General features: G+C 35.6%; 1 protein-coding gene across 1 annotated transcript in view; it reads left to right on the plus strand.

The window, feature by feature from the left end:
* The window catches only part of LOC131854364 (unconventional myosin ID-like), a 70,262-nt gene that overhangs the window by 26,808 nt on the left and 16,002 nt on the right, over positions 1-27,452 (plus strand). Inside the window, exons 2-7 of the mRNA XM_059205471.1 lie at positions 12,315-12,495; positions 16,995-17,116; positions 18,284-18,503; positions 20,894-21,091; positions 23,055-23,294; positions 24,512-24,662. Of these exons, the coding sequence (XP_059061454.1) occupies positions 12,315-12,495; positions 16,995-17,116; positions 18,284-18,503; positions 20,894-21,091; positions 23,055-23,294; positions 24,512-24,662 (1,112 nt within the window). The remainder of the gene's footprint in view (positions 1-12,314; positions 12,496-16,994; positions 17,117-18,283; positions 18,504-20,893; positions 21,092-23,054; positions 23,295-24,511; positions 24,663-27,452) is intronic.

Below are 27,452 nucleotides of genomic sequence, written 5' to 3' on the forward strand. Positions count from 1 at the left end.
GTTGTTACCCAATATACGGTTTCAATGAGTCTGGTATGATAAGGAACCAAGAAAACTGTCTGGCAATTTAGGAAACTCAGTTTGAGAGAACTCTCATATAATATATATAAATTTAGCTTTATTATATATATGACTAAGTTTATTTCTAAAATAGTATAGTTTAGGGGGGTCCGGCGGGGGGATGGAACCACACTACGTGTCTGGCAATGAGCAGCGCAAGTTATAATAGTGCTACGAACAATATATGAAAATATGGAGTTTCTTAAAATAACGAATTTGGTATGATTTTTTTTACACCTTTGTTACCTGGTACCTGCCAAAGGAACCACGATCCAGGTTTCATATTTGGGGATCGTTCTTACCTGTGTTGGGGACACACATACAAGAACTTTCACGTTTATTAAAATGACGTATGTCTGGCAGTCGTGGGCTCTTGGGCTAATAGAGTGATGCAAGAGGAAGATTTATATGTATAATACATGCGTGTTATAATATAGAACAATCAAAGAAACTCTAAGATTTGTAATGCATCCGTGCGAAGATGTGACGAGTCGCTAGTGTCATATGAATTACTATGACTCATAAGTACTTGTAGTATTATTTTATCTTGATATTTTGATATGCTGCGTCATAAAGATACGACAATTTATCATTATTTCAACAAACATATATACTCAATTGAATTAATTTATTGTATACTAGCTGTTGCCCGCGACTTCGTCTACGTTCCGTCGTTTTTCGTAAAATAAGTAGCCTATGTCCTACCTCACGGTTCAGTGGTTTTGATGTGTCTTTCTAATATTTCCCTTCACTGATCTGCTCCTATTGATTGTAGAGTGATGAAAAGTATACTATAACCTGCACAGAAATATGAGTTTTGTTTCTATAATGAACATGCAGAGAGACAAATATTTTACTGATTGCACATTTGGCATCAGTATCGATCACTAATCACAACCTGATAGTTATTTTGGAAATATATTTCATGTAGGTACAGAATTGTCCTCTCTATAGATTTATTATAAATAGCTATAGATTACCTACCCACCCCGGGAACGGCACGGGTGTACATATATGTGTATTCAAAATGTATTTTTTTTTTACAAGACAACAATTTAACGTTTTTTTTTTTAATTTATTTAAATTATTTTTCCTTTAAAGTTTTAAATTTACACTGACATATTATATATTTTAAAACTATTTAGATAATGATTAAGACGGCGTGGTTAATTTAATTGACTTATATAAAAAAGGCAATTTTAGGTAATTTTGAAAAATGACATTTTTCTGTTTAATCGGCACGATAAACTACTTTTGTTTTAGAAATTTTTTTTATTTTATTTGCACGCAGACGAAGTTGCATGTAACAGCTAGTATATAGTATAGTATATGTTTATATATTCATGAATTTACCCCATTCGGGAACTTTCCACTGCGAAGTATCCATTCCGTTTACCGCAATATTAGTTCTATCAACTGGCACAAATAGTTTAGGAGAGATGAGGTCGTAAATACCCAAAGCCTTGTTTATTCGCTTTTACTACGTGAACACAAGCACGTAATTGATGTGGTTTTCTATGTACATTTTTTAATATGACTTCATTTATTTGTCATTATTATGAGTAAATTATGACTAGAGTAGATTATGACATGTTCAATAACTATTAAAAGTGTCTAACATAGTATAATTAAAATAATATCATCATCATCACCACTACATGGTATAAAACAAAGTCGCTGTCGCTGTCTGTCTGTCCCTATGTATGCTTAAATCTTTAAAACTACGCAACGGTTAAATCTTTAAAACTACGGTTTTTGAAGCGGTTTTTGTTTAATAGATAGTGATTCAAGAGGAAGGTTTATATGTATAATACATGTACACCCGTGCGAAGCCGAAGCGAGTAGCTAGTAACTTATAAATATATATATATATATATATATATATATATATACATGAATTAAACGCTTAATATTTCCTACATATAATTATAGTGCAAAACAATTCTCATTTAATCTAGCAATGAAAACCACATGTATGTTTGTGGCGCACCATCATATGACGTTATAAATATTTAATTTAATACAGTGAATCATAAGTCGTAAGTATGTATATGTATGTTAGTATATGCCTTGTACATATCGTGACTCACTCCGCCTCTCGTTCAAGGTACTACTTCCTCAACTATTCGGTAAATACAATAGTTCTCCATACTGATATTGTGATCCAAATTAAATTTTTTTTTATAACACAGGGGACATACGGGCATGCGGCTCACCTGATGGTAAGTGATTACCGCCGCCCATGAGCACACGCAACACCAGTACGTTGTCGGCCTTTTAAAAAGGAATAAGCTCTTTTCTTGAAGGTTTCAATATCGTATCGGTTCGGAAATACCATTGCTGGAAGGTGATTCCACAATGTGGTTGTGTGAGGCAAAAAGTTTCTAGAAAACCGCACTGTGGAAGACCGCCATTCATTCAGATAATCAGGATGGTAATTCAGTTTCTGGCTGGTGGTACGGTGGTGAAACTCAGCAGCTGGTATTAATCCGAAGAATAGAATCTTCGAAAGTCTCCCTTTTTGTAATTTGATTTTTTATAACATAATCCTTATTTATGGAGTATTTAATGATCTATTAAACACAATTTATTTCGTTAAGCTAGCATTCTTAGTTTACGAGATATATAGGTTTTTTTAAGTGACCCGTATTCATTGCTCTCGAGTGTATATAGTTATGTGTATAGTGAGAAGTAGTTTTGCTCATTCTTTTTCTTTATTCATTCTTCTTATGTTGAATCTGCGTTCCGAATGAGTGGTAGAATCAAAATATGACTATTCAAAAGTGCTTGTAATGAGTTCATTTGATTATCTATACATATAAATAAATTTGCAGTGTCTGTTTGTAATATTGAAATAACCGTTTTTTACTACATCCATGTGAATATAAATTTATCTATCTGTCGGTCTGCTTGTTCCGGCTAATCTCTGAAATGCCTTGACCAATTTTGACGGGACTTTTTTGGCAGGTAGCTGATGTAATAAGGAGTAACTTAGGCTACTTTTATTTTAGAAAAATAAAATAAAATTCCACGCGGACGAAGTCGCGGGAACAGCTAGTTTTTAATAATAATAATCGTTATTTAACTCAGATGGATCGTTACAATATTATTTATACAATAGGTACACTTTCTAGACAAATCAATCTTTTTAGTATTTCTGTGTAGTCCTGTCTTCTGAACTAGCATTAGCTTTCAAAGAAGCCAGTTCCTTCCAAATACATGAACTTTTATTATGGATTGATGAAACCTAATTATATCATGATATATATAAACGATATTTTATATAAAGATATAAATTTAAAAATTAAAGTTATATGATAAAAAAAAAATGGTGAATATAATATATATATATTTATATATATATATGTGTGTGTCTTATGTATAAGTATGACATGTATGTATGATGGATATGTAAGTTCCCATAAGAAAGTCTAGGATGCAGAATTGTCTAGTTATTGGAAACTACGCGAAAATTTGTTTAACGAGCGGGCTGGTTGTGATGTTGATTATTGTGGATAATTCAACTTAATATAAAACAAATGTATCAACAATGTAAGTCTTACTTAAATGTTGCATTAGCAATATTAAAGTAAATTTGTTCAGCCAATCATACTTAAATTTGAAGCTAACCATTTCTGAATAAAGCTTTAAGAAATTGGTTTTTCATTGACTGTCTATTAATTGTTTAAGTCCAGATTAAGGTCATATTTATTGAATAAGTGTTACTATTCCGTAGATGACTATTATAATGATGGACATAAAGACTTATGAGGATCTACCGCACTATGCTGGCTGACATACCTAGATTTAATATTTAAGTTGCTATTATGTTGTTGACAAAAAATTACTGTAATGTTGCAATTATGTTATCCTACACAATTTGTATTGTTTTGGATGAATAAATATATGAAATAAATAAACCAAAGTCCCATTTTTAGACAAAGTATAAATGGTCACGATATCTATAGACCCATATTATTCTAGCGTACACTCCGGTTGAATGAATCGACTAGTTGGTGATGAAATGGAATTCGTAAAGAGTTGTCAGCCATGTGGCCGGCCCCGTGCTGATCTTGAACTACAAACCGGCTAGCGCGGACGGCCGGTGGTTACGTCACCGGCGCCCGCGCCTCGAGCTTGCAAACATTCATTTGTTTTAATACAATTATACATAATTGATAATAAAACATAAGGAATAGACTTTTACTGTGTTTATAGTTTTCAAAAATAACTATACCTACACATCTACTAACCACACACATATACGACACTCCGTCATTGTACGCATTTTTTTTCTAAGTCAATTATGTCCTTTTATTTATAATATTATTGTACAATAAAGTGTTAAAAACAAAACAAACATATATACGACACTTTTAATTATGGTATGATTATCGCTGTAGCTAATTAATTAACTTTTTAAATTACTATACAGTTTTTTTTTAATTTATCTATTATCCTACACAATTTAATAGGTATTGCAGGGTGAAGGGGATTGACAGTAATGTGGACTAATGACCCCATTACTAGCAATGCACCATGTCAGGTTGACCTCCACGCGGTAATAAAAAATGGAAACCTACCTAGGTTGTTGTGTGTACCTAGGTTTCTAGGGGAACCGCATGGAGGTCAATCTAACATGGTGCATTGCTAGTAATGGGGTCATTAGTCCACATTACAATCCCCTTTCCCCTTTCTATGTATATAAATAAATAAATAATATTTCTTTACAAAAAAAATATCGAAGTATTTATATCAGTTGTCTGGTACCCATAACACAAGCTCTGCTTACCGTGGGACTATATGGTGTTAATTATCCAGGGAAAAAAAAAGTTTTTATATTAATGTCTTATTATTACTTATATTACTTGTGACCCGAGAGCTGGTAGCTATTTTGCCCAAAGGCTAAGTATGGCCATTCAAAGAGGCAACGCTGCCAGTATCTTGGGTACGCTGCCTCGATGTGCCGCGTTGGATTACAATGATTGTTTTTTGTAATTGTTTATATAGAAAATTGATATTGAGGAATTATGTATATTTGCATGATAAATAAAACGAAATAGCAATTCATAAAAAAAAAATACTTATATTAATTTTGCATACAATTTTGATATGGGTATTCCTCAGTTGGTTCTATCTCTATTCATAGAACTTGCGTGTTTCCTCGCCGAGCGAGCGAGATAGCAATACTTTCAATCGAAATTTTCCGTAAATATTTACATTCCGATCTACTCGGCTTACTCCATTATTATAGTAAATATTGTCTTAACTGGGTAATTAGAAATGTATTTTAATTCTATTTTTTATATTATACTTCACGTTTATACTTCCGTTCTTATACAATTTAGTTTTATATTTCATTTCTTGACAATCATTCAAATCATTTCAAATACAGGTTCTGGGAAGAAGACGTATTGTTAATAATGTGGCCTGTTGATTGTTAGTAATGTACAATGTCAGGTTGACCTCCACGCGGTTCCCCCTCGAAACTATCGTGGTAAATTCCTGGTAAATCTGCCACGATTTGCTATCTGACCTGACCTCATACTCATTTTATGGTCCTCCACTGGTGCCCGCCATAAATCGTTAGCACAGGCGGATGCATGATTCTTTTATCATCCATAAGAAGTACCTCCGACCACCCTATCGGAGTTTACACTCGATTATTCGTGAAGGTTTATTTTTTCTTTATTTGTTACTTACGGCCAGTCTCAAAGGACTTATGGTGTTTTGTTTCATGTTTTTATGATCAAATTTTACGATCGTGTCCACTCGTTTTCGCGACTGTTTCGACTGTCCCAAGTGGCTTTCGCCGCGGGCGGGGTTCAGTGTCGACGACCTGCGTTTTGTGGGGTTATGAATTTAGGCACGCGATCGTCTGCTTTCATAGGGTGCCACAAACATGTCAACCCTAAATATGAATCACCGGCTTCGGTGGTTTAGCGGTTCAGAACCTCCTTACTTCCAATGGTCGGGGGTTTGTTGCGGGTAAATAATAAGATGTTGCTGGTCGAGACGATGTATATTACAGATGATGATAAACTGACAATATGTACATAGAAATAATGATCTTATATACTAAATAAAAGTAGGAAAATGTAAGGTGGGGTGACACAGTTTAGATACAGCAGTGCCTAGTAGACAATATTGAATTTGTCTTACTAGACATTATTAAATGCAATTACTATTTTATGTATCTAGGTGACTGTGTCCCATAGGGTTCATTCCTTGGACGGCACAAACATTTGTATTCATGAGTATGAGTAGATTGTTTGTATCGATCTGGGTTTTTACATATAATATGTATGTTTTTCCGAAAAAAAATAGTCTATATATTTGTATCAGTTGTGTACCCATAACACAAGCTTTAGCTACTTGGGTCTAGATAGCGCTGTGTGAATTGGCCTGAGATTATTATTTAATACCTCTTTATGTAATTAAAATGATAAACAAGCTAATCGTAAGCGGTAAACGCCTATATACATGAACAGCACTATGACATCACGTTATTATGTGAAACAGCTCATGCGTTTCCTTTCCAGAGGACAAGACGACATTTATTTTTTTATCTATTTAGGTGTTGTTATTTTTTAGAAGTCAATTTCATCTGCACAATTTTACTGTCTAAACTCACCATACAATCAAACATCTTACAAAGCACTAGCGTCTGAAATAGGTCAGACTGAGGTACCTACGCAGACGTCATCTGCTTCTTCCTTATCCCATTTATTTGTGGTCGGCGTAATATCTTTTTCTCTTCCATTCATCCCTGTTCGCAGTCATCTCGTTATTTACTTCCTTTCTTACCATATCATCTTTCACACAGTCCATCCATCTCTTTTTCGGCTTTCCTCTGCCCTTATAACCATCCACATTCATATGTAACACCTTCCTTAAAATATTATCTTCATTCCTACGCATTACATGTCCATACCACGATAGACGATTACTCTTCAACCTCTCCGACACCGGCGCCACTTTCATACTTCCTCTAATGTATTCATTCTTTATCTTATCCATTCTTGTAACACCTCCATCCACCTCAATATTCGCATTTCAGTTGCATGCAGTCGTCTTTCATCGCCCGTCGCCTTTACGGGCCAGCACTCTGATCCATACAAGGTATAGCGGACGCCTTCTAAGTTCATATAAATGTTCTTTCATTGACGTAATTTATTTCGAAAAGGTAAACTTTTGCAACTAATATGATATAATATATCTCATATTCAACAATGTTGTAAGCATAAACCACGGCACCGTAACCAACTGTTGTTTCTTGTTCCACTAAATAATAAATTTCGACATCAAGATGATACGAGGCGACTTTGTCATTGTGGCTAGGGAATATTGTTTGATCGTTACTAAGCTAACGTTATCTTGTCGAGTTTAGAGATTTTTTGTTTTGCTAATATTCAATAGCAAATCCAAATGAATGATAAGGGAGAAGCAGGTGATGATTCAATTGCAAAAATTCAAGTAGATAGGTACCTTAATAATTTACAAAAAAAGTAGAGTATAAAATTGGATTGGATTCAAATATATATTATAAGTTAAGACACCAAAGTAGGGCTGCTACTTCAGCTGCACACGAGACGATCTAGAAAGCATTTTTTATGGATGACAATGGAATGGTGCACCCACATGCACTAACGGGCGGGGCACTAGTGGATGATAAGATCAGGTTAGTTAATATATTGTAACAATTTCACTAGGAATTTATGATATCGGATTAGGTGCCATAGCTAACAATGGAATCGTGATTACTAACAATCCCAGTCCTCTAGAAAGTATTCCCGGACGTTTGTACAAATCATGTAGACCATTTTAGTCCAAATGCGATCAAGTCACTAGAGCAGTTTCTAAGCTGCTGGAAATAAATATAATACTAAATAACCCGCGCAACTATGCCTGCGTCGCGTCGATACATTTTTCATTGATGCTCCACTCGTACTGGTCGTAGCGTGATGTTATATAGCTTATTGTATTCTACTATAAATGGGCTATCTAAAACTAAAAGAATTTTTCAATTCGAGAGTTCCTTAGGATAGCGCATCCAACCAAACACAAACTATTTAGCTTTATAATATCAGATAATAGTTACTCGCCCCGGCTTCGCACGGGTGTACATGTATTATACATATAAACCTTCCTCTACGATCTATCTATTTAAAAAAACCGCTTCAAAAACCGTCGCGTAGTTTTAAAGATTTAAGCATACATAGAGACGGACAGACAGCGACAGCGACTTTGTTTTATACTATGTAATGATATATGCAAGAATAATATCAGTACGGATACGCAAGAATAATATCAGTACAGATACGCAAGAATAATATTAGTATAGATAGGCAAGAATAATCATTTCAATATCAAATTAAAATAGTAGACGCTCCGACGTTATATCACCTAATTATGCACAAGGTCTCATTTGCCGGCTATTGTAATCGATGACCTGGCTAATTACAATTGTAATCTCAATTACAATCCACATGACGACGGCAGTGTGGATTGATGACAATTATTACCGTGGAATTGTATAAAATTACAATTGCATTATGACTAAATTGAATAAATTATTCACTAATTAGTAGTACGGATGGTGCTTTCGTTTTCAAAACAATGTGTAGATATGTAGAATAACAAACTGCATAATGTAAATAATCTTTGTTAGAGTGAATAGAAAGAGTTGTGGTTTTGAAAGGAAAAGTATGTAAATTTGGTTTTATTAGTGTTGTAAACATATGTTGTTAAACATTTTATTAAAGAAATGCTTCTATCGGCTTACTCTATTATTAAAGGATATATATATCTATATGTAATTGTTACTTATAGTAAGTACACAATAGTTCCAAAATGTGAACAAGATGTCGCTGTGTCAAATATGTACAATTTCTATATCGCGGTGGCAAGATCTTTTTGCATTATGTCTTAAGATATAGTACCTTTCGTAATCGGAAATCCGTTCCACCCTGACCACACTTTTACACACACACGACACCGTCCTCACCGGCGAAAACGACGACCTCAAACACTCAATATCGCGTATTCAACCGGGCGCCTGCGCGCACACCGGCGCCCCCGGACGCCCCTCCGATCGATCCCCGTCCAATACAAACGGGGATCGAAACTACGATGGCCTGAACCGAGGTTCGAACCCCTAGTGGTGCCCTCAGACTAAAGTCGTATTCGTCAGGCAGGAGTTGGCCTTCAGCCGCTCCATAACTCCTTCCGCGGGTTTGGAGTGCCATCTGCACTCGCCCCATAACGTCCGGTGAAGCTGTAAAGGCCAGCTACGGCCCACAGCATTAGAGTAGTCCAAAAAAAAAATGTAATCGGAACCCCTTCGATCGATCCCCCGTCCAATTCAAACGGGGAATCGATATTACGACGGCTTGAGCCCGAGGTTCGAACCCCGTAGTGGTGCCCTATGTCGTATCCGTCAGGCAAGGAGGTTGGCCTTCAGCCGCTCCATAAGCCCTTCCTTTGGTTTGGAATGCCATCTGCATCTCTCTCCCCTATAGTCCGGTGAAGCAGAAGGCCAGCTGCGGCCAACAGCATTAGAGTAGTCCGAAAAGAGTGTGTAATCGGAGAGAGAAAGAGAATGGAAATATTTTTACTACGGAATATACACAGTTCAGTACTATTCTTGGGTTTCATTTACCTATAGGGTCTAAGATCTAGTACAGTCGAAGTACAGCACTAAATACTTAAGGCTTCTTAATTCTTCGGTATTAAGTTCGCCTTTTGTACACGTGATTTTGTACAATATAGAGAATAAAATTATAATTCAAATGTCTTACATAGATTTTAAAAAGTTTTAGACCTTTGATTGTTCATACGCTTGATCTAAAAATAGGTGTAATTATTGGTGAAAATAAAGTTTTACAGTTACGTGTAAATCTCAAACGAACTTGTTTAAAGTAAATCTGTGAAACGTTGATATTGGTTGTCTTTTTAGTATAGATTTGTTTTTTTTTATTCTAGTTTTGTTTTGTATTACAATTCTTTTATGAAATTATATTAATTTTCTAAATAATAGTTGTCAAAGTTACTCTTTATTAAATTAGCTATCTGCGAGTGATGGTCACATTAAAATCAGTCCAACCGTTTCAGAGATTAGCAAGAGTCAAGTAAATTTTTTTACATTTAGATTTGAAATTTGAAAAAAATTATTTACATTTGAAAAACAGTTAATTTGAAATTACAACCAGACACTTCAATATTTATGTGTATACATTTATATTGTTGATTAACTTCTAAAAGCCCATCAGTTTTTTTATCTCTCTCACCATACAAAAAGGTAATCAGTGTTAAGTGAATAGATTGACAACCGTTCTAATAGATTGATTGTACGGACGGCTCGCGTAATGAGCCGTGACTGACTGAGAATTGACTGATGCTCCAAATCTGTTTTAGTGTAGTCACAGACACGCGGTCAAACGTTATATTTTTTTATGTAATGAAATAGAATAATAGATAAATACAAGACTGTATAACAATAACGCTCGCAGGAGCAGTAGTTGTAAATTGTTAATTTATAATTATAAAGCATATTATAAATAAAAAAATATTACATACATAAATTACTAGCTACTCGTCCCGGCTTCGCACGGGTGTACATGTTTTATATATATAAACCTTCCTCTATCTATTAAAAATAATCGCTTCAAAATCCGTTGCGTAGTTTTAAAGATTTAAGCATACATAGGTACAGACAGCGACAGCGACTTTGTTTAATACTATATAATGATGATAATTAATTAGTTAAATTTCTAAAATAAATATGTCTTTACATAGTATAAGATTTATTTATTTTTATTTTTATTTATTTATTTAAGATAAGATGAAGACTGTTCGTTTAAAATATCTTCTAACAGATCATTATCTGTATTCAGTTGTCAGCAATAGATAGAGTGAATCAAGAGGAATGTTTATATATAACTTATAATTTTAAATTACTTAAATTTATTATTTGAATCGATTTGCTGTGAGGAGCTGGTGTCTGAGAGTAAGCTCAGATATGACGACCGTTAGAGATCAGTGGAAGAGAATGACACACTGCGCCGACCGCAAATAATGGGATAAAGGCTCGGCAATGATGATTTTTCAGTGACGTAATCGTATGCATTTGTTCATTGTTAGTCACGCGCGACACGCCGAGTATTCTAACCACTGATCTAAGTGTTACGTGTTTGTTTGTCTATGCATTTGTAGTATGACATCATTGTTACTGCACGCTGCTGTTTTGGCAGCCTTTTCAACCGATAGACAGAGGACGAAGATATAGCCTTTAAAATTTTATATTTAAATAGACTTCAAAAAAACAAGAGTCTCAATTCGCTTGTATTCTTTTTATGTTGTTAACTCAGTACTCCAGATTTGAAAATATATTTTGTTACATTGTAATGACAAATTAATTGTCTAGATGGATGGTACCTAAATGGTAATTATCGCTATAGACTCAGATATCATAAAATACATTGTAAAGCCCCGAGACTACTGTTACTCTCGCGATACCTCTGTTACGCTCACGCGATACCCCTGTTACGCTCGCGATGCCACTGTTACGTTAGCGATACCCTGTTTACTCGCGATATATGTACCTGTTACACTCGCCATACATTCGTTACGCTCGCGATACCCCAGTTACGCTCGCGATACCACTGTTACTCTCGCGATGCCACTGTTACGCTCGCGATACCCTGTTTACTCGCGATATATGTACCTGTTACACTCGCCATATATTCGTTACGCTCGCGATACCCTTGTTACGCTCGCGATGCCCCTGTTACGCTCGCGATACCCTGTTTACTCGCGATATTACTGTTACGCTCGCGATACCCCTGTTACGCTCTAGCTGCCCCTGTTACACTCGCCATACACCCGTTACGCTCGCGATACCCTTGATACGCTCGCGATGCCCCTGTTACACTCGCCATACACCCGTTACGCTCACGATACCCTGTTTACTCGCGATATTACTGTTACGCTCGCAATACCCCTTTCCTCCAGTAGTAGCGGGTTTCAATCTTCCCACTATATTCGTAATCATGATTATGATAGTATTGGTCTCTTTTCTATGTGTATTATGTATGCAAAAATGTATTTAAGTAATTTATCAGTTGTTTAGTATACACAGCACAAACTCTGCATAGTGTGGAACTAGATAGCGCTGTGTAATTTATCCTGAGTTATTCTTATTGAAAGATTCTGTGTTTGTACAATATGTCTGACGTCATTTCCTTTGCCAACAGATTCAAAAGCAACAAAATCTACACATACATTGGCGAGGTGCTGGTGTCTGTAAACCCATACAAATCGCTGGACATCTATGGACCGCAGCACATGGCACAGTACAGGGGGCGGGAGATGTTCGAAGTCTCGCCCCATGTGTTCGCGGTGGCTGATGCCTGCCAGAGGGTGTTACGTCAACAGGCGAGTACTTAGATGAAGTTCACCTTAGCTCCAAAGAAAAACCATCCGTATCTTTATATATAAAAATTACGTGTCACGTTGTTTGTCCGCGATGGACTCCTAAACCACTGAACCGATTGCAAATTTGATTTGCACATTGTGTGCAATTTGATCCAATTTGAAAGATAGGATTTATTTATATAAAAAAAACATCTATTCAAAAGAGCAACAGACAAGTCTCTTGTGATGCATCTGCGTTCCGAATGAGTGGTAGAATCAAAAATATGACTATTCAATAGTATAATCTTTATTCAAATAAACTCGATACAATAATGCTTGTATCGAGTTTATTTGACTAAAGATTATTTCTATTTCTATTTCCTTCTAACGTTTCTAATATACATTTACTTCATTGGGAAATTGCACACGTGTAAAGTCGGGACGTGTAACTAGTTACATATAGGGGATAAAAATACATGTCATTAAATAAAATCTATTGTCTGTCGGTGTTTTAACCAAAGGACGATCGTAAAACCGTCATGGGATTCTTTTACGGCTAAAAATACGGTTTCGGATTGAATTAATTTAATTTACCCTTAAGAGGAGTCCACGCTATAAAATTACAATATAGGTATTACTCAGTATTCGTTCTGTCTCTACTCAGAGAGCTTGCGTATCTCCTCGCCCAAGCAAGATAGCTATACTTACAACCTTATACAATTAAAATTTTGGCGAAAATATTTATGTTCCGCACTAAATTTTTCAGTATTCGTTCTATCTCTATTCAGAGAGCTTGCGTCTCTCCTCGCCCAAGCGAGATAGCTATACTTACAACCTTATAAAATTAAAAAAATATAAGTAAAATTTTGCCGAAAATATTATGTTCCGCTCTACTCAGATTACTCTATGATTACAGTAAATATAAAGGTGTTTTTACTTTCGGAAAATACATTTTCAATCCAAAGTTTTGCATATACTTCATCTGCTTCTTCCTTATCCCATTTATTTAGGAATAGAAAATCATTTATTCAAATAAACTTACATACAAGCATTTTTTTAATCTACCGCTGTTTCTTCCTTATCCCATTTATTTGTGGTCGGCGTAATATGTTTTTCTCTTCCATTCATCCCTGTTCGCAGTCATCTCGTTATTTTACTTCCTTTCTTACCATATCATCTTTCACACAGTCCATCCATCTCTTTTTCGGCCTTCCTCTGCCCTTATAACCATACACATTCCTATATTTGTTTTGCATATACATATACATAATTATAATGCATGAAATATAAACAAACTTGTCATTCCAAAAAATACTAGCAAAATGTATTAAGCAGGGACAGTTATTGAAGATAATAATGTACAGTAAATTGTCAAAAGTAGTAGACGATTTACCAGTTTTAAAATTTAGAAGAAGTATGAAGTAATTTTTTGAAAATAATCCATTTTATCACATAAAAGAATTTGTCAAAAACTAATTTAAATTTATGTTAATGATTAATGTTAATGTTTACTATCTATCTTCTTCTATATATATATATATATATATATATACAAACTCAAAGGTGACTGACATAGTGATGTATCAACGCACAGGACGGATACGATATACGATACTACAAACCACTGGACGGATCGGGCTGAAATTTGGCATGCAGGTAGATGTTATGACGTAGGCATCCGCTAAGAAAGGATTTTTATTAATTCTACCCCCAGGGGGATAAAATATGGGATGACAGTTTGTAAAAATCCACCCCTAAGGGGATAAATTAAAGGGGAAAGCTAGTTGAATTATAATTTTATAACTGTCCAGCTAAATGTGACCTGTTTTGACATGGCAAATAAAAAAATGTAAATCTATTTTAATTTTTTTATACTGTCTAGGATTGTTCAGTTTTTGGTATTCTGAAAATTCATTATAATTCCAATAACTTGCATATTTTTTCCAATATTTATACTGTCTTGGATTGTTAATACGAATGAGCTAAAGGTAGGTTCATGTTTTGGTGACAATCTATATTTTCAGTTACGTGTAATACTAAAAGAAACTTAATTATAGAAAATCTGAATAGTGTGAAATGTTTATATTAGTTGCATTATCCTATGGACTCATTGAATTTCATTAGTTATTATAAAAAACATCATAGAAATACTTTTTGTATGGTTTAGAGGAGTAAGGGATATGTTTTTCATCGAGTTTTATTTGTTACTAACTGTACCCGTGACTTCAACCGCATGGAATTTAACTTTTTTTTCTAAAATTAAAGTACCTAAGATACTCCTTATTACATCAGCTACCTGCCAATAAAAGTCCCGTCAAAATCGGTCCAGCCATTTCAGAGATTAGCCGGAACAAACTGACAGATAGACAAAAATTGTAAAAAATGTTATTTTGGTGTATGTACCGCATTTATATTCATATGCATGTAGTAAAAAACGGTTATTTCAAACCAACAGACAGTCCAATTTTATTTATATGTATAGATTGTTAAGTTTTTATAGTAGTACGTTTTGTATAGAAAGGGGATAAGGGACATGTAACCTTAACAGCGTGCTGAGTGGTTGTAAATAAATAATCAAATGAGAAATGAAGAGAAATAGGGATGATGTCGTAATACCCATACAGGGTCGTAACATAAAAAATTTAACTCCTACTCATTAACTATAAATAGTATATTAGTAAAAAGATTCCATAAGCATGAGGATATAAATGTTTTACTACCAAATACCAATCAACGCAGATATTTCCTGTTCTACAGAAATAGTTCCGATATATTTGTTAAACAAATATGCAGGATTTTTTTACAAATATTTTATACAAGCTGTGCCCGAGGTTTCACTCGCGTTAAATTTCAATAAATGTGTTATTCCGATGTATCATAATCATTACATAGTATAAAACAAAGTCGCTGTCGCTGTCTGTCCGTGCCTATGTATGCTTAAATCTTTAAAACTCCGCAACGGATTTTGAAGCGGTTTTTTTAATAGATAGAGTGATTCAAAAGGAAGGTTTATATGTATTATACATGTACACCCGAAGCCGGGGTGGGTAGTTAGTAAGCTATATTTCATACCTTTTTTTTTTCTATTTTTCATTTCTTTCCAGTTAACTTAAATCAAAATTTATATCCGAACATTATTATTCACGTATTTGCGTGCTTATTTTTATATATTCCGCCAAAATTGGTCACATCGATCAAACCCGCGACTATCGGAAGTAAAACGGAGTACTAAACCGCTAGACCATCGCGGCCGCCGAAACCAAGCAAAATTCTGTTGCAATACCAATTTGGGACTATAAAATTATTACGGAAGACAATGCCAACCCTCCAAAGTATTGTCAAAAGTCTTAAACAGGGGCGGATCTACCTAAGGGCTTTTTGGGCTGCAGCCCAGGGCCCCAAGGATAAAAAGGGCCCTCAGTCCCCAATAAAACGATATTTAGAATATAAAAAAATATCTAGAATGTTAAACCTATAAGGTTTCATTTCTGGTCGCTGTTTTTGGTCGATGTATTTTTTTAGTTGAGTAATAAAATTACGTAGGCCCCTTAGTAGATTAAGCCCAGGGCCCCATATATTCTCGATCCGTCCCTGGTCTTAAAGATGAAGTATTTGGGTGGTCTCTTTGTGGAGAGTGATAAAATCGTCGGCTCCTCTTTACGACTCATTTGATAATGGCCAACGGGCTATTCCGTAAAACAAGACAATAGACACTTAACACGGTGCTGAATGTTCGCTGTTGAGATTCAAGAAATGCAGCTGTAGCTTCATGGAAGCTATGAGTTTTATGAAGTATAAGGTGCTAGAGTGTTTCTCAACCGTTTTTGTGACATGTCCCACCTTGGCCTTTCTAAAATTCTTACGCCCCTATTTGTTTTAATTGGTTGTTTGGGCTATTGTCAGGTGCATGGACCTGTAGCACTCCGACCTACATAGATCTATTGTGCTCGCCCTTTTCAAAGTTCGCTGCCTAGACCCGTCAGGGACAAGAATTGAAGGATATTCTTAGGAGCGATTGTTTTTATCTCCTCAGGAAAGAGTGTAAACTTTCCAAAGGAGATATTTCGTTATTGTTGTTGTTATAGAGTGGGCTACAACCACATAGGATGTGTAGTGGCGTTTCCTCTTCAGTTTAGTTTATGCCCCTATGTAACATACGTAATTTTTAATAGTATAAAATTGAATTGTTACCTTGAGAAACTTATTATGTTGTTTGATAAAAACACTAGGAAATTGTTACCACACAGCAAGTTTTCAAAACATATAAATGAAACTGAAATTTAAATTCCAAATAATTTTAATAAAGATTTTCTATAAAAATCATTAGGAAATTGTTAAAAAACTTAAAATTAAAATTTCAAAACATATAATAAAAAGCTGAAATTTTTATTCCAAATAATTTTAATAATGTTTTTCTATATTAATTTAATTTAGTAATCAAGTAATTTGGTTCTCGGCTGTGTTTTCCTTTTGATATTTTAGCCGTTTATGACTATCAAGGTTTTTTTTTTTTTTTTCAGGGTAAAGATACATGCGTACTTATATCGGGCGAGTCTGGATCGGGCAAGACTGAAGCATCCAAGTTCATAATGAAGTATATAGCGGCGAATACAACACAAGTGCACAGAGATTACATAGACAGGTTAGTGGAATATGTTTACTGAAAATTCAGAATCGAACCGGCGACCTTCATTATCATCATCGTTACATAGTATAAAACAAAGTCGCTGTCGCTGTCTGTCCCTATCGATAACAGAAAACATATACATATATATACCACAGATAACATAACGAAGCAATATCTTGTCTATTTTAATTTCTTTAGACAGCCTTGGTGGTCTAGTGGTTTACCATACCGCTTTACTATACGATGGTCGCGGGTTTGATTCCTCGCACGGTATGAACATTTGTATTCATAAGTATGATTGTTTGTCTGGGTGTTTTCTATGTATAATATGTATTTACGAAAAATAATTATATATGTTTTTGTATCAGTTGTCTAGTACCCATAACACACCCGCAGTTACCCGCTTTAGTTAGCTTAACTTGGGTCTAGATAGCGCTGTGTGAATTGTCCTCACATTATTATTTATTATAATAGATAGACGAACCCACTCACTAGTGACACATATACAATAAACAAGACAGTATCATTATATAGTATAAAACAAAGTCGCTGCGGCTATCTGTCCCTATGTATGCTTAAATCTTTAAAACTACGCAACTTTTAATAGATAGAGTGATTCTAGAGGAACGTTTATATATATAATACATGTGCACCCGTGCGAACCCGGGGCGAGTAGCTAGTCGGAAATAAGCTAAACCGCTAGACTAACAACGCCGTCAAATAGAAGGATTAATTTCATATTTAGTGAATATCTTAGGTGTTACTTAACAGGAGTGTGACCAACGCTATAAAATATGTAGTACTAACTTTGCCTGCGGTTTCATCCGCATTAATTTCAATATCAAATATAGCCTATGTGTTATTCCGATGCATAATCTATATTACTGTAAAGTTTCACCAAAATCTAGTAATTTTTGCGTGACTGAGTCACAAACATGCATACTTACAAACTTTTGCGTTTAGAACATTAGTAGAATTACCATCAGGTAGACCGTAAGCTTGGTGACCTATTCTAATTACATAAATAAATGTTTGTTGTCATTCAAATGTTGGCCATACTTGCTTTATCAACCAACAAGGTCATAGGCTATTTTTAACCCCATCAACCAATATTATGCAGACGAAGTCGCAGGTAAAAGCTAGTCTATAGTTTATCTAATTATATCTGTGCTTTCTTTTCAGGGTAAAAAACGTATTGATTCAATCAAATTCAATATTGGAGACATTTGGAAATGCAAAAACAAATCGGAATGATAACTCGTCGAGGTTCGGCAAATATATGGATATACATTTTGACTACAAAGGGGACCCTGTGGGGGGTCACATCAGCATCTACCTCTTGGAGAAGAGCAGGGTGGTCAGCCTGCAGCAGGGGGAGAGGAACTTCCACTCGTTCTATCAGGTCAGGATTTTTTAATGGAGAGTTGCACTCGCCAGCGCTAACGGTATACTAGCGGAGCACCAGTGGGGGAAGGGTATGGTATATAGGCTTGACCTCTACTGGTGCCCCGCCAGCGTATATCGCCAGCGCTGGCGGGAGCACCATTCCATTATTATCCAGTGAGAATATAATAAGGAGTTAGGACATAGACTGATTTGGTTTTTTTTTTGGCCTAAATTTAGGTTGTTATTGCTTATAATGAAAGAGATAGTCTATCGTATCAAAGAATGTGTGTATGGATAAATTTATCAAGCTACCGGCGCCAGATATATGTATTATTGCTGTGTATTATATTAAAACTAATAATAATGTACTATCACAATTGTAATCCAAGATAGGATAAGCAAATCTATTTATTTTAATCGATGATAATGGAATGGTAAACCCACCTGCACTAACGGTTTACGCTTGTATTTGTACCGTGAGAGGAATCGAACCCGCAACCATCGGAAGTAAGGCAGCATCTTAAACCGCTAGACCACCGAGACCGTCAAATGATTTAAAATAGCAAATGGCAAACACACCACGTTTCTGCATCAGAGAGTGATTGAAAAATGTAAATTGACACAGTTTTTGGTGTATACCAGATTTGAACTGATAACCTTTGAAGTCAAAGTGGTGTATTAAACCACTAAGTCACAACACTCTCATTTTCTCAAAGTAATCTGTGTAATGTGCGTTTACGAGCGAGTTTATTATGATTAATGATTCGTTTCATCGCTTATTTAATATGATACATTACCTGACCACATTATTATGTTATATTATTGGCTATCAAATAGAGTTGTTCCAGCAAAACGTCCCGATATAGCGTCTTTATTCTATACTTACTTCGGTTTTACTTTATTTGTTACTTTACTTTATTAATTACTTTACTTTATTCGTTTCTACTTACGCTATAAATGACGTCAAACTTATTAATATTATAAACTCAAAAGTTTATAAGTATGAATGTTTGTTACTCTTTCACGCAAAAACTATTGAACGGATTTTGATGCAACTTTACAGTAATATAGCTTATACATCAGAATAACACAGGCTATATCTTATATTGAAATTAAAAGCGGTTGAAATCGCGGGCACAGCTAATAGGCTATTATTTAAAAAGATATGTAAATTGAGAGATATATAATGATAAATATATCAGAGCAATATATTTGAACAGAGATTAAGTGCGTAGCGATTTCTATATTGATGGTTGCATGCCTAATCCTTGTTGTTAATTAAATATAAGTAAATCAATATTTATTTAAAAGAGCTTCACACAAGTTTCTTGCTCGTTCTTCTTGTGATAAGTCTGCATTCCGAATAAGCGGTAGAATAAAAAAAAATGGGACTATTCAAAAGTATATTTATTAAGTTTATTTGAATAAAAATTATTTCTATTTCTATTACATATGTAGACAACTAACTTTATACCACGACGGCGTTCGAGATCTGTGAATAAAATGTTATTATAAAATACTGAGATATGTATTTTATATAAATGACACTGAAATCGTGTTCCCGACTGCGTTAATGCGCTTACGGAGCTATTTTTTGTATTAGCCAGGAATTAGCCGCAACGAGTATACCAGCGTCTATTACTAGCCATCCCCTCTCACCTATTACTAATCATCCCCTATCACAAAGTTAGGTGGATAATCAACTTGTTTGCAATGTTGGATAATTTAAAGAAAATATCTCAGGATAATACACGATGCGCCATCTAGTTCCAAGCTAAGCAGAGCTTACATTATAGGTACTATACTACTGTTATAAATACATTTTTAATACATACATAATACATATAGAATACATCCAGACCGATAGAAACAATCACATTCATAAATACAAATGTTTGTACCGTGCGAGAAATTGAACCTGCGATCATCGGATGTAAGGCTATGTGCTAAAACGCTAAACCACCGAGGCTGTCAGAAATCATTATCATTGCCTTGCCTTTATCCCATTATTTGCGGTCGGCGCAGTGTGTCATTATCTTCCACTGATCTCTATCGGTAGTCATATCTGAAAAAACTCTTCTTTTATTCATATCATCTTCCGCACAATCCATTCACCTTTTTTTAGGGCGTCCTCTCCCTTTACATCCATCCGCTTTCATATTATACACTTTTCTTAAGACATGATCCTCGTTCCTCCACATGATATGCCCAGCTCAATCTGTTACCTCGCAACTTGTTAATAACTGGCGCACCTTTACTTCCGATGGTCACGGGTTCTATTCCCCGCACGGCACAACATTTGTAGTCATGAGATTGTTTGTGTCGGTCTGGGTGTTTTCTTCAAACTTCCTCGTATATAACACATTCCTTATTCTGTCAGAAATGTATTTAGTATTTAATTTACAGTTACTCAGCTCAAACAACGCGCAAACGAAAAAGTTCGGCCTGAACTCGAGTGGCACGTACAAAATACTGGGCAGCGAGCGGAGCACCGCGCAGGACTCCAAGTTGTGTTCCGTCACGAACAGCGCCTTCAAATCGCTCGGCTTCTCGCCTGCTGTCATCGCCGACATATGGAGCATAGTCGCCGGGGTTATACTGCTGGTAAGTTTTATCCAGGATTATAGTAGGTCAAATCTAAATTTATATGTAGTTTTATAATAAATTTAGTTTATATATACATATATATATATATAAAGATTATAATAATAATTATCTTTATTTATAAATATACAGTACAATTCAATACAGTTAGCCCTGACTTTCGATGTAGGTTACCCTGCGCCACGAAAGCCAGTTCCTTACTACATATTGTTAACATTTTAAGTACATTTGCAGGTCGTTATGTACATAGAGAAATAAAAATATAGAATGGAATAACATTTATTACATCACACATCTCAACACAAGAAAAAACGATGCCGACAGCTGCATTTAAATTATTATATAAGATAATAAATAAATAAGTAAAAGAACAACATAGTAACAAACAAATAAATAATAATAATAATAAAGTAAAATTCATTTCCTATCCACCACTGCGGAGCATCGTCACCGCAAATCAATATATATATATATATATATATATATTTCAATACATGATAAAAATATAAATGTATAAAAGACATAAATAGCCATTTACATTATATTAATGCACAGCCAACACAATCTTTCTCTGCACCAATCATAGTTGCTTGGTAGATAATGACGCAGTGTTAAGTCCGCCACATGTACACTTTATGTTTATGCATAGAAATTCAGTAAATAAATATTTAGACTGTTATAATTAACTATTGCATGTGATGACTAAATGTGTGAGACTATTTTAAAGCCAACCTACACCATTGTACCACATTCAAGGCAAGCTAGGAATAAATAAAGTTTTATCTACCCACCTTATAACAGCGTCTACCTATGGAGGGACCTTTGGGTCCCTAAAATGTAGTTAAGCCCAAGGTGACCACAATCAAGGCAACCTACAATTAAATAAAGTTTTATCTATCCACGTTACGACAGCGTCAAAATCCATAACAGTATAGCGGGACCTTCAGGTCCCTAAAATAATAGTTAAACTCAAGCTGCATGTTTCATTGGTGGTACTTATGAACGGGTAGTGCTTTTAGGAATTAGTCTGATCTGACTGACTATGACTGTATTATTTTGTGGCTCATATAAATATATTATATGTATGTATGTATTTTGAAATTCGTGCTATTTGGTAATTCTTTTTCAAATCTTATTAAAAATGAATGTTAATTCAACATTTATAGATATTGCTTACATTTTTTACTGAATCTGTATCAGAATTAGAGCTATTGGTTACGTTTTTTGTTGAACTTGATTACTACATTTTTGGACAGTCAGCATAAAAAATGTCTGTCGTGTTAAAAGATGTCTGTCGCTTCATTTATTCAAAAGTACAATGGTGTAATGTAAATAACATTTGCACAATAATTCAGACTTATTGTTACGCATGATTTATTAATGGGGCTGTGTGTAGTAACGTCGCGGTTGCTTGTATGCCAGCTTATTGGTAAACAGCTAATTTTATTTCAGTGCACGGTCTGTCACCCTACAGCCATCAGCATTTTATACCGTTCTATATCCATATTACAACCAAAAATATAACTTGGTCCACATTCAAGCTTCGTCTTTAGTCCACATTCAAGCATCTTGTATTTATATCAACAATAAACAAAGTTATTTAGCAAGCAGTCCGAAATTTATCATTTATACATCAAGCATTATCATAGTATCTGGACTATGTATCACAGCAGATTCATGTCTTTATGGTCCTTCGAGTCGGATTTGACAAACCATGGATCATAATATTTTATTGTCCATGCTTTTTATGTAACTGGAAACACAAATAAAAGGATTTTGTCTTATCATATACATAGAGATACTTTTTTTGGTAAAGACATCCTCAAATCGATACGAACAATCATATTTAGGAATACAAATGTTACGGGGAATCTAATCTGCGGCCATCAGAAGTAAGACAGGCGTGCTAAAGCACTAGACCAGCGAGGTCGTCAAAATAATGATTGCTACTTTAACTTTGCAGGGCGAGTTGGTATTCACAGAGACCCCCGAGGGTCAGCTCAAGATTGGGGGTCCGGTGGGTCCGTGCGTGTCCGCGCTGTGGGTCACGGAGGCGGCGCTGCGCGGATGCATGGCGGGCCGCGTGCTGGCCGCCGGCGGGGACCTCGTCAGCAAGGAGCACTCGCTCTCAGACGCCAACTACACCCGGCTGGCCCTCATCAAGGCCACCTACGACAGGCTCTTCACCTGGATCGTGCAGCAGGTCAGTATATAAGAACCAAGACGAAAAACGTAGATATTAAAACAAAATAATAACGAATGAAAGTGGAATGAAATATAAATTAGCTAGCAAAGGTTTCTTGGAGTTTAGTCACCCAATAAATTTCTGGACGCAACGTGTTTAACAGGTACGAGCAGTTTGTACGGGATGGTTTGTATTTGTCCCAAAAGAGGGATTTCCAGTCAACCTTTGAGAGGCATTGTGGAGCGATGCAAACTGGTATATAATATATTTTTACTAATATTATAAAAAAAAAAAATAATAATAATAATGTCTCAGGACAATTGACACAGCGCCATCTAGTCCCAAGCTAAGCAGAGCTTGTGTTATGGGTACTAGACAACTGACACATAGAAAACACCCAGACCGATACAAACAATCATACTCATGAATACAAATGTTTGTACCGTGCGAGGAATCGAACCCACGACCATCGGATAGTAAAGCGGTGTGCTAAACCACTAGACCACCGAGGCTGTCAACAAAAGTAACTCTGTCTGTCTGTCTCGATTTCGCGTCAAAACTACTGAATCGATTTGAATGAAATTTGGTACACAGTCTAGATCCTGACGAAGGACATAGGCTACTTTTTAATGTGAAAAAAGGGTTGTAAGGGGTTGAAAGGGACGATGATACGTTTGTGTGGAAACATTGTCATTTTTAAAGCTGGAAGGTTGAAACTTATTATTGAAGCTGTTGATTAAATATAAATAAATATGACATTCAAAATTTGTAAAAATATTACAGTAAATAAAATAGGGGATGAAAGCTAGAACGATGAAACTTTATCTTTGGATATTTTTTCTTCATTCTGTCAAGATATTGACGACCTCGGTGGTCTAGCGGTCTAACACACCGCTTTACGTCCGATGGTCGCGGGTTCGATTCCTCGCACGGCACAAACATTTGTATTCATGAGTATGATTGTTTGTGTCGGTCTGGGTGTTTTCTATGTATATTAAGTATGTATTTACAAAAAAAATAAAAATATCTATGTATTTGTATCAGTTATCTAGTACCCATAACACAAGCTTTAGCTAGCTTAACTTGGGTCTAGATGGCGCTGTGTGAATTGTCCTGAGATTATTATTATTATTATTATTATATAACATACTGACGAAGTCGCGGACACAGCTGGTTAACTATAAGTGTCAGTATTAAGTTTGTTTTTTGAACCAGTCTACGTTGGTTTATTACAGATCAACAAAGCTATAGAAGTGCCCTCCGGGACATACAAGAACACGCTCATCGGTGTCCTCGACATATACGGCTTCGAGATCTTCGACACCAACAGTTTCGAGCAGTTCTGCATCAACTACTGCAACGAGAAGCTACAGCAACTGTTTATTGGTGAGATATTTTTTTTTATGTAACTTTAATGATACCAGGACATCCGCATACGCTGAAGGAAGACTTGGAAGGAAGAAAAAGGACCCGGTCCTTTTGCCGCCTTAAATTAAGTATGTTTTAAATGAATTTCTTACATGTAATTTAATTGGAAGCAATAAATCATTCTTCTTATAAATAAACTGCAAGTTTATTATATGTGGTAACTTATATATTATTGGTAAACATATTTTTTTTATGGAATTGTACACACCGCTTCACTTTTAGTCGCTGTTCGATTCCTAGCAGAAGAATTTTTATTCATAAGTATGATGGTTTTTATCAGTCTGGGTATTTTTTATGTATATTATGAATGTAATGTGTAAAGTAATAATAAAATTATTTAAAAGAGCAACACGCAAGTTTTGCTTGTTCTTCTTGTGATGAGACAGCTTTCCGAATGAGCGGTAGATTAAAAAATGTAATGACTATTCAAAAATGCTTCAATGTAAGTGTTGATAACTCGTAAATAAAATAAGTAGTGGACTGTAAGTTATTATATTTAATACGAGGAGTTATAATATTACAAGGAACATTAGCTAATTAATAAGGTACGCGTGCGGTGACGTCGTAGGCGCAAGGCAAAGTGAAAGGTGTCCCGGCCTAGCGGCTGTCAATAGCTCATCTTCGTTAGCGCTCGAACATCCTCCTCGGGTTGAAGTATTCAAGAAACAGGAAGAGGGTAGAGGTTGTTGAAAACCCTCAAAATTGTTCCCTTCTTGGTCTTCAGTTCGGCCACGCGTGCGGCCCCGTCGATGCCAGGGAAAACTTTAGTGATGCGCCCCAGGAGCCACAGTAGCGGCGGTTGTCCTCTATCCTTTACTAGGACGAGTGTTCCAGCAGACAGCTGGCCAGTTGAAGACGTCCACTTGGTTTTCTGTTGGAGTAGAGAAATATACTCGAGGTGAAATCTTTGCCAGAAATGTTGTTTTATGTGCTGCACCCTGTGATAGCGTTCCAGACGCTCAATTTTGATGTCAATTACTTGTGGATGTGGAACCGACATTAGTGGTCGTCCAATTAAAAAATGTGAAGGAGTTAGGGCTGTTAAATCTAAAGGATCAGAGGAAATAGGGGTTAATGGACGTGAGTTTAAAACTGCCTCAATTTGAGTCAAACATGTTGCCATCTCCTCATACGTAAAATGAGCTACTTGCAGTAATCGCCTTAAATGATGTTTGGTGGAACGGACTGCTGCCTCAGCGATACCATTGAAGTGTGGTGAATAGGGAGGAGCGAATGCAAACTCAATACCTTGTTGGGTGACCTCGTATGAAATATCAGATTTCTGTAAAAACGTTTGTAGCTCGTTGCAGGCGCCGACAAAGTTAGTACCGTTGTCAGACAAGATACTTTGAGGTTTACCTCGACGAGCCACAAAACGGTTTAAAGCAGACATATACCCTTCTTTAGATAGGTCTGTAACGAGCTCGATGTGCACGGCTTTGACTGCAAGACACACAAAAATACACAGGTATGACTTTATAAGCTTGCAACCTCGCCCTTTCCGGTCAGCTATAAACACTGGCCCAGCATAGTCGACACTGCAATGTAAAAATGGAAACTCTAATTTTGTTCTTGATGTCGGTAACTGTCCCATAATAGGTTGTATTGTTAAACATTTATTTTTGAAGCATTTTATGCAATTCCTGACTACTAATTTAGAAAGATTTCTGCCTCCTAGAGGCCAATATGTATGTCGAATATTAGCTAAAAGAAGCTGGGGACCAGCATGTAACAATTCTTTATGGTATTTAATAAATATTAATTTAGTGAAATGATGTTTTGCACACAATAATATGGGATGTTTTATATTATAGTCGTAGGGAGAATTGTCTAGTCTGCCGCCTACGCGAATAATACCATTATTATCTACAAATAGACTTAGAGATGCAAGTCTATTTTTACGTGGTAATGATTTTTTTGATGAAAGTAAACTAAGTTCTATTGGAAACATATCCTTTTGGGCATGGATTGTAATAAGCTGTAATGAATCAGTAAGTTCTTTACTAGTAAGAAAACCATGCAACTTATTGTTTTTACTTTTTAAATTGTTAGCAAATCTTAGTATATAAGCAACTACTCTATGCAAACGATGAAAATTTGAAAATTTATGAATTAGTGTTTTAAATAATGACTGATTATTATATTGTGATTTTATTAATACATGTGAATGAGGATTTGATGTAAGGTCGAGTGATGTAAAGCGATGCGATGACACTACATCAGGTGGATCTTGTTTCACAGTTTGATTGGGCATTTTTGGCCAATCATTTTTATTTAACAATAAAAACTCCGGCCCTGACCACCATAAAGAACAGTTGCTGATTAGGTCAGCCTTCAGCCCGCGAGAAACAAAATCCGCCGGATTATCCGTGGACGGAACATAACTCCACGTATGCCCTGCTGTACTTTCCTGTATTTCATGTACACGATTGCGTACAAAGGGTTTTAATGTATTAGCTGCCATAGATAACCAACTCAACACTATTGTCGAATCGCACCAGAACCGACAATGACTAATAGGTAAAGTAAGAGAACTCATCACTTTAGTACACAATCTTGTTCCTAAGAGGGCGCCACAGAGCTCAAGACGTGGTATTGTAGTGGGCTTAACCGGTGCCACTCGACTTTTTGACACTAGAAGTTGGACTTTAACTAATCCTTTATTATCTGTAGAACGAATATAAATGCATGCACCATATGCCGCCTCAGACGCGTCTGTAAAAACATGTATTTCGTTACATACATAAT

Source organism: Achroia grisella, unplaced genomic scaffold (assembly GCF_030625045.1).
Source record: "Achroia grisella isolate CSIRO2021 unplaced genomic scaffold, CSIRO_AGI_Agris_v1 utg980, whole genome shotgun sequence".
Taxonomy (NCBI): domain Eukaryota; kingdom Metazoa; phylum Arthropoda; class Insecta; order Lepidoptera; family Pyralidae; genus Achroia; species Achroia grisella.